General features: G+C 51.2%; 1 protein-coding gene across 3 annotated transcripts in view; it reads right to left on the reverse strand.

Annotated features, from left to right (window-relative positions):
- The window catches only part of HTT (huntingtin), a 151,034-nt gene that overhangs the window by 67,823 nt on the left and 69,322 nt on the right, over window positions 1-13,889 (reverse strand). For all 3 annotated transcript variants that reach the window (XM_058719605.1, XM_058719606.1, XM_058719607.1), the window contains 7 exons: window positions 11,495-11,605; window positions 6,767-6,844; window positions 6,056-6,279; window positions 5,003-5,081; window positions 4,707-4,868; window positions 3,762-3,817; window positions 1,759-1,907 (listed from right to left, as the gene is read on the reverse strand). In XM_058719605.1, the coding sequence (XP_058575588.1) occupies window positions 1,759-1,907; window positions 3,762-3,817; window positions 4,707-4,868; window positions 5,003-5,081; window positions 6,056-6,279; window positions 6,767-6,844; window positions 11,495-11,605 (859 nt within the window). The remainder of the gene's footprint in view (window positions 1-1,758; window positions 1,908-3,761; window positions 3,818-4,706; window positions 4,869-5,002; window positions 5,082-6,055; window positions 6,280-6,766; window positions 6,845-11,494; window positions 11,606-13,889) is intronic.

Here is a 13,889-nt window from a genome sequence, read left to right on the forward strand (position 1 = left end):
AAAGATTTACCTGAAAAGATGACTGTGTTCTTCAGCAGAAGATATTTATAGAGTATCAGATTTCTATGCTATTTTAAGTAATAAACTCACTATCAGTAGATAAAGCCCTTCCCCCCCAGTCGTGTCTTATCGAAAACAGCAAAGTAGATTCCTTAGTCTATCACCGCTACATGAACAACTTTCTCCGAAATGCCTTTCACTGGGAAGGGGGTGGCCCGATCCCGTCACCATTGTCACTGCAAGGCACTGCCTGCCAATGCCACACACACAAAGGCACGCCCACCCCCAGGGCCACATACACACGGCACATGCAACCCAGGGCCACACACACAGCATGGTTACTGACTTTTCTACAGATGACCAGCTTTCCAGACAAAATACTAGGGTTTGGTTGCCCACTGATTGTCCGTCCAAAGACTCTCTAATCTAGGAAACCTTAGTCATCCCTCTATTTGACATTTGTACCAGGAACCCCAATTAATTCCCAAAGCGGGCAAGTGTGAACTTCTGCTCAGGTGTGAATCTCGGCCCTCGCAAGGCCACTGCAAAAGTGACTCCAGCGACTATGGAAATCAGATGGCATGGAGTCCCTGCCCGTCAACAAATCACCCGCTTTACCGCAAGCGCACAGAACAGGGAACACCGAGAACGCTGCATGCCACAGCGCCCTTCTCACATCTGGGCTCTGCAGAGGTCCTAGGACATACCCCTGCCAAAGTTCAAAAGTCTACTGATTCCTGACAACGGAGCCAGGGAGGAGTCAACAGGAAAATGCTGCAAGATCAGTTTAAAAAAATTCAAAGAGGGGACCCCTGGGTGGCTCAGTGGGTCAAGCGTCCGACTTTGGCTCAGGTCATGATGTTGCGATTCTTGGGTTTGAGCTCCACGTCCGGCTCTGTGCTGACAGCTCGGAGCGTGGAGCCTGCTTCGGAGTCTGTGTCTCCCTCTCTCTCTGCCCTCCCCTGCTCACGCTCCATCCGTCCGTCCCTCCCTCTCTCTCTCAAAAATAAACATTAAAAAAATAATAATAATAAAAAGTTAAGAGAAGGTTTACAGTTTATTCTTTTTTCAAAAAAAATTTTAAATGTTTATTTTTGAGAGAGAGAAAACAGAGCACAAGCAGGGGAGGAGCAGAGAAAGAGGGAGACACAGACTCCGAAGCAGGCTCCACGCTCCGAGCTGTCAGCGGAGCCCAATGTGGGACTTGAACTCACAAACCGTGAGATCATGACCTGAGCCGAAGTCAGACACAACTGACTGAGCTACCCAGGCACCCCAAGTTTATTCTTAAAACCACAGCCTCGCTGCCCAGGTGAAGAAGGCTGCTTGAGCCGCTGACCATCTTCTGTGGTCCTCGCTCGCCTCTACAGGATAACCAGGCAGAACGGAAGGTCCTGCTCCAAGGCCAAGCCACTCCCTCCAGCACCGGGGTCCTCACAGAAGTTGGATTTCTCGGGTTTTTGTGTTTCACGTAGTTAGACAAGAGCATCTATGTCAGACTCTATCTGTGCCTTAGATCGCCCTACTGTTTCCTGTATTCTTAGGTCAGGAGGTCACAAGCTCCTGACAGTAGGTCTGCTCTCTCCCTTCTGCGGCATCTCTAAGCAGCGTGCACACACACACACACGCGCGCGCGCGCACTGCACCCGCACGCACACACAGAGCAGCAGTGGACACAGCCAGAAGCTGGAGTGATGAAGACTAGCACCCTCGAGCACATCAGTACTGAAGGTCACCGTGAAAGGGCTGTCCCGTTACCATGTGTCACAGCCTTCCTTCCGCTGGCCATGATGCCGTCACAGAGCTGAATGATTTTAGGGATTCCAATGATCTGTTTTGAATGATAGCGCTCGTAAGACAGTAATACCAGGAAGAAAAAGATGTTTGGAATAATTGCCTCTGATTCCCTAGAAACAAAAACATCCGTTTAGATGCTTCCTTTTAAAATTATGACACATAATCAACATAAACATGAAATTACTCATGATTCCAAGTTGAGAGAGAGCAAAAGAGAAAGGGAGAGAGCCAGGGGAAGGAGGGAAGCAAGTGGTGAGAGTGAGGGAGAGGGAGAGGGAGGTGCAGAAAATTCGGAACGAGGAGGGGAGAAGAGGAGGAAGAGTGAGGGGAAGGAGAAGGGAGAGAAGGAGAGAGGAGGAGGGAAGGGGGGGGAGTATGAGGAGAGGAAGAGGAAGCATGAGAGACAGAGGGGGAGGGATGGAGGGGAGAATGAGGAGAGAGGAGGAAAGAAAAGGGGGAAGGGGAAGGGAGAGGAGGGGGAGAGTGACGGGGGAGGGGAGAGAAGGAGGGAAGAAGGGGAAAGGGGAGGAGAGGATGAGGAAAGAGGAGGGGAGAAGGGGGATGGATGAGGAGAGAGGTGGGGGGAGAGAGGAGGGAAGGAAAGTGGGGAGGGGAGGATGAAGGAAGAGGAGGGGGGAGGAAGGGGGAGGGGGGAAGGGAAAGAGGGAAAAGGGGGAGGGGAGGATGAGGAGAGAGGAGGGGGGAGGAAGGGGGAGAGGGGAAGGAAAGGAGGGGGGAAGGGAAGGGGAGATGGGAGGATACGGGGAGAGGAGGGGGGAGAGAAGAGGGAAGAAAGGGGGGAGAAGAGAGGGAAGAAGGGGGGAGGGGAGGATGAGGACAGACGCTGGGGGCGCGGCAAGGCGGGCCAGCTCCCACAGGGTGTGCCGGGGGTGGGCAGCTGGCGGTGGGCAGAGCTAAGTGAGAGCGCTGCAGAACACCCAACAGCACTGGACGCCCAGAGGTACAACGTTCTTACTTCTCCTCCTGCCCCTTCTCATTTCAGTTGAAGAAACTGAGACTCAAAGGAGACAAAGCAACTTGTCTCAAATCATGCAGTCAAGATGTCGCATAACTGGAGTAAGAAAGTTCCGGGTCTCCAGACCCAAGGGATGCTGAGAATGCATCCTTCTTCTCCGTGCATCCCTATCTACTAAGGACAGGTGAGCCCCGAACCACGCAGGTTATAAAGCGCGGGGTTTCTATAAACACAGTACAATACCACAAACGTACGTTAGCTTCCTCGTGGTTTTCTTAACAACGTTCTCTTTTCTCTGGTTCGCTGGATTGTCAGAATACACAGAACGCTCAGAACACGTGGTAAGCGAGTATTTACATGATCAGCAAGGCTTCTGGTCACCAGTAGGCTCTTGGTAGTCAGCTTTGTGAGAGTCACAGGTTGAACGGGATTTCTGAGGGTGCAGGGCCGGCCCCCACAACCCACGTTATTCAAGGGTCACCTGCAGTTCGGAGACCGAACGATTCTAACGCGTGGTCATTACACTCACACAGCCGTAAGTGCCGTAGGAGAAAGTAGCGAACCTTACGGTCCGGCAAGGAAGAGCCGCAAGTCACCTAAGTCAAGTGTGTAATCACCACCTCTGCTGAAGACCGCCAGGTCTAAAATGTGTTTTCTCTCAGAAGTTTGAAACAATTAGTGCTCCGGCAGACGAGATGTGGTTTAGCGCCCCGCTACCACAATTAAATGTTTTGAGATGTGACATGAAAACTGACACCTGTAATTCCCAGGTGCAGAACAAGATTTGCCAAACAAATCCTGAGATACTTACTCCTCAATTTTCGAGAGAAACAAGAACACACAGCGTGTTGATCAGAGTTCGGCTTAAAAAAAAAATACTTGGCAAAAACGCTTCACAATCCTTTAAAGTAAATGTTCATCTTAACAATCTAAAATTCTATATAACTGTCATGAGGACAAGAAATCTAAAAGAACGAAAAGCTGTTACCTGAACTGGCCTACTTCAATGTATTCGAACTGCTTCAGCACAAATCCAATAAACACCTACAGAGGAAAATAAAAATTTCACATCAATAATTAAAATGTGCAAACTAGGTTACTTTTCTTCCTACTTAGTTGTGTAAATTTTTAACAAGTTCCCGACAGCAGACAAACGTGTTTGTATACAAGAACTCAGAGGTATTCTGTGAGACGGCATAGCTCAGGACACTTCCAGAAATCCCGTAAGTACGTTTACTGAACCAGGGGGTGAGAGCTCTGGAGAAACAGGAAACGCCGAGCAGCACAGAAAAGGCCTATCCGGCGACTCGCTGGTTCCGGTTCACACACACTGAGCGGCACAGATGGCCCGAGACTGGCTTAGTAATGAGGTGCCCGCATGGGTCCACCTTCTCCCCGCACACCCCAACGTTCGAAGGGGCGGATGCTGAGGGCTGCTGACAGGGAAGGGGACCCCGAGGGCGCAGCAGCACTCCAGGACTGGACTAGGGCCAGTTTGGCATCCAACTCTGTTCGAAGCACGAGTTCCTCTTGGAAGATGTGAACTAACTTTACTTTGCTCGAAAGCAAACGTCATAATTGATAGCATCTTTAAAGCAAGTCTCTGGATTTTGCAAAAATGCCCCCCAAACAACAAATCTTCGTTGTACCTTACAATTTAAGTTCACTCGTCTTGGGGTGGGGAGGGTGAGTGGGCAGGAAGGCCTCTGACGCACGCACACAGGCTGATAACCTGGACACAGCCTCACACAGGCAGGAGTGCGTGCTCCGTGCACCCAGGCCCTGGACACTGGCGCGTGAAACAGGTAAGGAGCGGCAACTAGTGTGCAAATAGCAAACTGCACGTTTCTTAAAGGTAGATTTCAGCGTCTGCTACAGGTAATTTTTATTAAATTACGACAGGTATGGCAGATGAAAGCTAAAGGTGACAAACCTGATCTGAATCCAGAAGACAGTAATTGACCCGTAACTGAACCAGCTGTGCCAGCAAATCTAAGACCTGCCTCTGTAGCTGCACAGACGTTGTGGTTGTGTACTGCTTTAAAGCTTTTATAACCAGAGGCTCGAACAAACGAATGTGATTGTGAATAGCGTTCTATGGAAAAAAAAAAAAAAAAAAAAAAAAAAAAAAAAAAAAAGAAAGAACAAACTGAGTTAGACTTCAACCAAAACCTTCAAGCAGCCAAGCTGGAAAGTGCTGAGCACCGAAGCCTGCCGCCTCTCACTCACCTTATCTGCGCGGTTCTTAGTGGTGCTGGTGAGGTTCGTCTTCAACTGGGTAGACACTTTCTGAAGCACGTCAAACCACCTGCAGGTGGAAAAAAGTGAGCAAAGAACAGCCGTAAGTCTTCTCCCGTGTCCTCAGCCACACTCCAGGCCAAACCAATTCACGTCCACAAAATCAGAACACGTCCAAGTCCGAAAGCACCGAGGCGGCCACGCCACGCGGCCGCACCCGCTCCTGTCTAACAGACAGCAGGCCGCGCTGAGATCGCAGGGGGCCGCCAGCCAGTCCTGTCACTGGTAGCAGGCACTCAGACAGGGCGCTGCCTGCCCCAGGAAGCTCAGCGCCACGCCACCCGGGCTGCCGTGAGGCCACAAAGGTGACGCTCACTTGAAAGACTCAGTGACCCAGAAGATCTCACTTGGTTCTCTTGGGAAAAAGTTTCTTTACACATTCACGTCAACCACAGCCTTTTCAAGAAACACGTATGAAATTAGATGACAGTAACACACACGCGGTTCCTCGCTTCTTTGTTTATACCAAACACGGGCATTCTCCTCAGTTCCCGACTAGTGTGTTAACTCTAGCTGCTTTAGCACTACATCTACAAAAGGAGAAACAAGGAGTTCTCTTGTTCGTGGCACGGAGCAATTCTCTTGCTACACAGAGTGGCAACTCAAATATCTGCTAATAGCTCCGGCTATTTAAGCAACAACGACCGCATTCCAGGCATCAAAAACACAAGCATAAATTTAACTGAAGAGAGACCTGTAGCCGCAAGGTCGTAAAACCCAGAGTACTATCGTACGGGAGTCCTCTATGCCCTTCAAGGACACTTACACGCTAACACTTTCGTGCCACGTGGAGGCCGTTCTTTCCCCCTAGCACAGACCTGGGAGATGCCGCCCGTGCGGCACCTACAGGAAAGGGGGTCTGTGGGCGCCGGAAGAGCGGCCGGCTCTCGGCTTCTGCAAACGCTTCACCGCCAGCTCTTGCGTGCTCGTACCCGGAGCGCCTCCCCGACGCCACCGCCCCGGCCAGCACAGGCGCAAGGTTACCCTGAGGCGTCGTGGTCCCGCTCTGCCTGCACCACGTTCCTCAGGCTGGCGTCGGCCAAGGCCTGGGTGAAGTGGGTGTAGGGAGCCATGAAGCAGTAGTGGTACAAGCCCGGCCTCACGCTGGAGGAGCCCAGACGCTGCGCTCGGCCCTGGGACTTGCTGGGGTTGGAGGACAAGCCGTCAAACTGGGAGGCCAAGTTTGTCCCAAAGAGAGTCTTCAGCAACTAAAGGGGAAGAAGTGAAGCCATCAGCATGAGGCTCAGCGCGGCGCGAACACACGGGAGCCTCCCGGGGGGCCGTGCCAAACCCAGCTAAAAGCAACGGGCTGTGTTAGCAAAGCTCCAGACTGACATCCTGGAGGACGATCGCCATCGGCACCACGCGAGACTGCTGTCGCGAAGGGCGACGTGAGCCGGTAAGTCAGAACCCCAGGAGCCCCGCCCTCCTCCGCGATTCTGTTGGACCCAGCGTTCCAAGCAAAAGCCCGGACAGACACCACGATGGCAGCGCGTAGCCAGAGTCCGGCTGCAGGGGCCAGACCCAGAGGGGCGGGACGAGGAGCCCTGTGCCCGATATCGGGGCGAGCCAACATGTGACCCGTGGGGCTGCCGGCCGTGCCACCGGCACCGCCTTCTAAAGGACGAGCGGCATCCTGTCCCCGTGCCCAGGGCGTGGGGCTTAGAAGATGAGCCCAGGAAATGACATTTTTACCTGCTGAACACAAACAGTTGCCATCATCGGTTCTCGACTGAAACAGGATTTCAGGTAGCCTAGGATCTCCTCGACACACTGTGGGAAGAAGAAGCAGGAACACACGCAAGTCGGTGACTCCCGGGCGGCCTCCCATGGTGGCGAGCCACAGTTGACCAGAGGAAGCTGGCGATCCGCCAGAGTGAACGGAGCTCGGCAGGAAGCACGACAAACCTGAACCGCTCCCTCCAGCCTCTCCTGCAGGCGCCACCGCCACTCCCTCGCTCGCTCACTCGCCTGCTCGGGGACGCTCACCAGCTATCCACTGGCCACTCTGCCCCCAGCCCTGTGGTCAGGGAAGGAGTTCAGAGTGTGCAGGAGCCGCAAGCCCCACGGACGTCCAGCTGCACGGAGCACACGGGCACCCTGTGGGATTTACTACCCAGAGTCCCACAGCGTCTACGGCGATCCGCAAAAACGACCGCCCGCACAAACTACTTTCACCGCATCGAGAGTAAGATGCGAGGCACCCCGTGTCCTCTTGGGGCACCGAGAAGGACGAAGACACGAAATGTCAGGACGCCGCCAGAGCAGGCGCTCGGCGTCAGCGGCACAGCGCCCGGGCGCCTGTCTGGTCGCCAGCCACCGCTTCCTTCAGCAGGGCTGCCGTTGACACCGACCCGACGGAAGAGGCCTCTCGCCTCGCTTGTTCGCCACAATCCTCTGTGCCGAAGAGCAACAGACTTTTGTTGGTTTCCAATACTAGAGGCCCATGTATACATTTTCAATATTCTGACTTACTCAAATTAGACTCTAAGCATTCAAGCTTGCATCCTACAGGGTGAGTTTGTTACGTGTTGCTTTTTGGTTTTACCAGCCCACAGCTGGCATCCGGTAAATGTGAACACAGAGAATTACAACTAGAGCCTTCCAGATCAGGGTCTCTCTGGCAAAGGACCCTGTCTCCCAACAAACACACACGGAGGGCTCGGTGGCACCAGAAACCGCACCGAGCCCTGAACGCTGGTGAGGACACATGCCGTGGTGACGTCAGCACACGGAGCAAGAGGACACCAACATGGGGGCAATACAGACAGGTTTCCCCTTCTGGCAAAACGAGGCGAGAGGCCCATTTACACCTTCCACCCAAACAACCAAAAGAAACACCGGACACTGTGTGAAATTGCAGCGACAAGATGCCAAACAGCAGGCGCTGAAGGACAGTGACCCTGAGAGACGGGGACAAGAGAGGAGAGCCCCACGCCGCACTGGCCCACCGCCCTGTGAGAGCTTCCAGGTCGAGGCACGAGGAAGGGGGGGCACAGAGCAGCCCAGGGACTCCGAGTCAGGAGGAGCTATGAGTCTGGGAAGCTGAAGTAGTGGGGACTCAACGGGACAGCTGCCCAGACAGAACTCTGGCCCAGTCCCCAGGGCCAGGGGACAATCACCAGAAAGGGTTACGGGGCAGTGCTTGGCACCCACAAAGGGCTAGGGACAGTTACTGTCGCCCCCAGCCCGGGAGGACAATAACTCACGGAGCACCAGGTAGAGCGCTCAGGAAGGCCGTGCCTCCGTGGTGGGAACAATTAGCCCCGGACCGAGCACTGCTCCAGGCCACCTAACAACACAAATGCAACACCCGCACGTAAACTGTTCCCACACGATTTAATTCTATCTCAGAATAAAGCTCACGAAGATTTACCGGAGTACAAAAACGTCTAGCATCCAATAACATTTCACGATGCCTGGCATCTGATCAAGGTTACCAGGCAGGCAAAGAGGCAGGAACACACAATGCACAATGAGGAGTATAATCAATCAAAAATGACCCAGAATGGCCAAGATTTTAGAATTAGCAGAGAAGGACGTTAAAAGCCCTTATGACTGTATTCTCTGCACTCAAAAACTTTAGTAGGAATATAAGAGATTTTTTAAAAAGACCAAAATCAGACTTTAAGAGATAAAAACAACGTTAGTGAAAACATGCACTAGGTGGGATTAAGAGTCAGACTAGACACTGCAGAAGAAGAGACCAGAGAGCTTGAAGATACAGCAGTGAGAGCCACACAAAATGCAATGCAGAGAGAAAACAATAACCTAAAAGGAGCATCTGTGCGTCGCATAAGGGACAACCTCATGCATTCCAAATACGCAGGTAATTCAAGTCCCCTTAGGAGAGAAGCCAGGACCAGAAAAAGATATTTGAAGAAATAATGGCCCCAATCTTCCCAAATTTTAAGAAAACTATGAAGCCAGAGGTCTAAATTCAACAACCCAAGCACAAGAAATGTAAGGAAAGTTACACCGAGGCACATAAAAGCGAAACCACTTAAGACCAGTGAAGTCTCCAGAGAGGCCAGAGAAGACATAACTACAATACGGGCAGCAATAAGGAGACGCATGGAAAAGTGTGTATGGAACAGCGGCCAGAGAAATCACCAACACACAGACAAATCGCACTTCAGAATACATCCCAATTACATAAAAGTTGGGTGTGGAATAAACAAGGTCTAGACGAGAAGAAAGATAAGACTACAATTTGTCAAGAACGTAGAATTATGACTTTTCATCCCCCGCGTTGGAACTCAGAAAAACAAAAGAAACCAACTCTACTCTTTACTCTCAAATCTCTCTCCGCCTTCACCTGCTGTAACCAGAGAAGCTCACGGCAACGGGAGGAAAACCCGCTCCTACGCTGTGCAGGTCACACCCCCCAAGCAGTCCGTGAGGCTCGGGCCCCCGGCGCCAGAGCGCGTGTCCGGCGCGCGTACCCAGCGGCACCGCTGCCTGCAGGTGGAGGCGCCTGCCGCCTCAACCGCAGCAGCAGGATGGCGAGTGGCAGCGTGGGTCTGGCGGGGGCGGGGGGGGGGGGGGGGGGGGGGCGGGGGCCCAGCCTCGCCCGCACAGCCGTCGGCCAAGGAGACTTCTGGCAAACAGCCAGTGGCCGAGCGCAAAAGAAACCCTGGGGGGTTTCTACTCTTCTCAAAAAGACCAAGAACGAAGACTCAGCAGTTAGGGAGGAGAGGCTCCCAAAGTACAGACCAGGGGGCCTGGGGAAAGCCAAGGCCGCAGCTAAAGCGGGCCTCTCCCACCCAACAGCACAACAGATAAACTCAGAACAACACGGAAGCCGAGGGGCACAAAACCATCTTTATCCATAAGGACCAAGGTGAGAGGGCGAGAGGCCATCCTGTCCCACATACAAGGATCTTCAGAAATGGAAGTTACTACACACACTTTTAAATATATCTTTATGTATATATATATATGTATATGTATACATATACATACACACACACACACACACACACACACACATAAAACTATATTCCCGTTCTCAGGAATACACAGATCACGTAACGTCAACCTTAATTAGATTGTGACTTGTTAATTATTTACCTTCACATATCAGGATAAATGTAACCTTCGATCAAGTCACTGACCGTAACTGAAAAACAACTACTGCTGTACGTGTGTGGCAGTCAAAATAAAAAGGTAAAAAGAAAAAAGGAACCACACTCCCCAAAGATGAAAATCTACAAAAACAATAGACCGCAAAGTCATCTTAATTCCCTTCAATAGGAAAATTTTATTATTTTAAAAATCCCAGTTAGATGGTTTTCATTTCAGCGTATCGAACATTCAAATTTAAAATGCATCATATTCCCTATCTTGCTGCAATGCATTATCCACACACAGCCCACAGGCCCTAAGGACCTGATGGCCTGAGAGAAGAAAAGCAACAGATCGCCATGCTGACAGGGCCACACGGGGAGAGCGTACAGCGCCCTGGGCGGGACGGCCCCGCTGGTCTCACCGAGAAGGTGGCAGCAGTGAAAAAAACTCTGCCAAGTTTCACTCAGAGGGGACAATAACCGAGCACCATTAAGAACAGGACACTATCCAGCCATCAAAACAAGTGCACACACTATACACAGACCTGGGAAAGAGCCCAAGAAGCACCTGGAGACAAGACAATGTGCATACTGTGATGACAAAAACTAGGTAACTTCCACATGTGAAGAAAAAGACAAAAACACATGAACTTCCTGAGCGCGCCTCATGTTTAGGACACACGTTTGAAGGGGGAGCTCCCTGTGACTGACTCCGAAACGCGTGAGAACCAGGGCACCCGGGAGCCGGCAGGGGACACACCCGGGAAAGCGACCGCAGTGAAATGTGACCTACAGGCCCGGGATGCGGACACACGAGATGGGCGTTCACCTCACACGTCCTTAAAATCTGTCCCTGTGTCTGAGCGCCCCCTTGTAGGACGAGGGGGAGGGGATACCGGACTTGGAGCCAAAGCCCAGGAGTTTCAGCCACAGCTCTGCTGTCCCACGGCATCAGAGGAGCCAGCCACGCAGCCTTCACGTCCGTTTTCGCCCTTCCTGCTTGCAAAGGGCAGATAAGAAAGCAAAGGGACTGCCACCACGGTTTAAACCCACCAACACTGGGTGTTGTATGGAATCCAATTTGACGATAAATTTCATATTTAAAAAACACACACACACACACACACACACACCAATATTCTAGAATGAACTGGGTCGAGGCTAACATACAGAAAAACCCTGAAAATGGGACGGAAGTGGGACACCCCCAACGTGAGGCTGACACAAGAATCAGAGGCAGGAACCATGACGCAGCAGCCGGGGGTCGTGGAAGCTTCTCCCCAAGCTGCTCCCGCCTTCCGAACGCACCCAGATTCCCCAGCTACAGCTCGAGGGGAAGAAACGAAACACAAACCTTCCCGATGTCCTGCAGAGTTGCCAATTCTAGGATCTGAGAGAGCACATCCAAGGCAGAACGCAGAAAGCCCCCAAACTTTTCAGCACTGTTCTGAAGGTCCAAGGTAACCTTGGGAAGCGGAGGGAAAGAACACAGGGTTACTGGCACTGTCCTGTTCCGTCACCTGCAACAAAGACACGTGCTGTCCACGCGGTGAGAGCGTCCGGTTGGGCTGCTCTAACACCCGCGATCTGGGGGGTTTCTGTTTGTTCATTCGCTTTCAGTGCTGGGAAAATGCCCTGGAAAGGAACCGCATAAAACTGTAACCTTTCAAAGGCATCTTCCAGCTTATAGTGATGCTGCTGAAAGAAACAATTTCTGACCTTCTATTACGAGAAAAAAAATTTAGTGTCCATTTCAACCAGTATCTGATAAGCACCATGTCAAAACCTATAAAATACACGTTGTGTTCCACGTATGTTCGTATCCCCCGGGGAATCATGATCAAATCCAGAAACCGCCCTTCGGTCTGGCTCTAGCAAAATATTAAATTCATCTTAAGATGGATTAAATTATAATTCGAAAGGGCCCAGCTGAATTAAATGATGCATCAACTCCCCTATTTAACAGGCTGAGAATGAGTCAGGTCCAAGGATATGAAGGGCGAAGGGGAGGGATCAACTATAAAAATAAAAACTGGCAAAAACCACGCAAAGCGCTACAACAGAGAATGGAGTCTGCTCCGTGAAATCAAACCCAGCCAGCCGTGATGACAGAGGAAGCACTTCCTGGGCCGAGGGGCAGGACGGCAGGGGAGACACACACAGAAGATGAAAACCTTGATGCTCTTGTGTCACCGTGAGGTGGTTTCCAGCAGGCAGAGGAAGGGCGAGTGGGGACACAGGGACAGGTGACTTCATGGGGCCACAACCCACAGGGACAGGAGGGTAGGGGCTCACCTCCAGCAGGCACGACAGAACGAGGGGGCGAGGGGCATGCGCATGGGAAGGCCTATCTTGACAAAGAACAGAGGTCGCAGGTGAGAAGCAGGGCCACGGGGCTCTGAGGGGGGCGGACAACGAGGGCCAGGGTGGGAGTACAGCCAGAACAGAGGGAATAAAGAAGTAATGAAGGAGGTGGAGGGGCAGTGTGACGGATATCACATGTGCCAGGCACTCCAAACACACCGATCCAGGCAGGCATCCGGGACACCGGGGGCCACAATGCACGGGGTACAGCGTGGAGCCCAGGATGTCCCGGAGGGGAAATGATAAAGAGGGAGCCGACACTGGGATCATCAAGAGGGCCCCAGGACTCAGGACAGGAGTCGAGAACAGGCAGAAAAGAAACACCTCTGTGCGGTATTTCCCCCGTGCCCTCTGCTATGTGGGTGGTTGACATGAGAAACACTGGCTAAAAAAGAGCCTCTGAATCTTCTGTAAAATGTGGTCAAATACTCTGATCTTTGAAAGGTATTGATATCCTTCAGAAAAAAAGCCAGGTAAAGTTCATAAATCATTTTCAAACAAACAAACAAACAAACAAACAGACAAACAGACAAACAAAAACCCTGAGAAATATCTATATCAATAACAAAAGATAATGACCATCTGGGGACACACTTATCAAGAAATGTGCAACATCTGTGTGAAGTAATCTTCAAAAATTCTTTTTCAAATTCTTTAAATTTCAGGTACATCTGAGGCATATACAAGAAGTTTTCAATAAACAAAAAAGCATCCCACACTCCGGACAGGTGGACTTAACATCTAAGATACCAGTTCTCCCCAAATTAATCTATAAATTAACATGATCCCAATGGAAATACTCTCAGGATTCTTTAGAACTAGATTAGTTTATTCTAGTGTTCACATGCAAAAATGAGTAAGAAAAGAACATCCAGAAAAAATTCTGAAGGAGAATGGGGGGGACTGACCACCTCAAAAAATATACCGAGCAGCTACACAATCAGCACGCGTGCTTCTAAAAGATGAGCAGATAGACAGATGGATGTAACAAAACAGTAGAAATACAGAACTATGAGAATTTAGTATCTGATAAAGGTCATATTTCAGATCAGTCAGTGCATGAAAACTGGATTATTTGGGAGACAGTGCCAGGGAAACTGGGCAGGCAGCTAACCAATGAAAAGCCCTATGAGAAATGGTGGTAGATTTTTCCTTAACCATCTCAGTGTGAGAAGGCCCGAGGTACGAAACATACCCGTGCAGAAGAGTTAACAGAACAGACAGAAACCGGTCTGTAAGGTGGGCCCTTGGTGGTGTCCACGCACTTGACCAGTCGAAGGTCCCCCACGCTGATAGAAAACCCTCCCTGATAGGGCTGGTTCCCTGAGCCTGGACTCTGGGAAGGAATCCCACGTTTTACGTCGCACACCTGCCTCTGCGAGGCT

This window comes from Neofelis nebulosa, chromosome 3 (assembly GCF_028018385.1).
Source record: "Neofelis nebulosa isolate mNeoNeb1 chromosome 3, mNeoNeb1.pri, whole genome shotgun sequence".
In the NCBI taxonomy this organism is placed as follows: domain Eukaryota; kingdom Metazoa; phylum Chordata; class Mammalia; order Carnivora; family Felidae; genus Neofelis; species Neofelis nebulosa.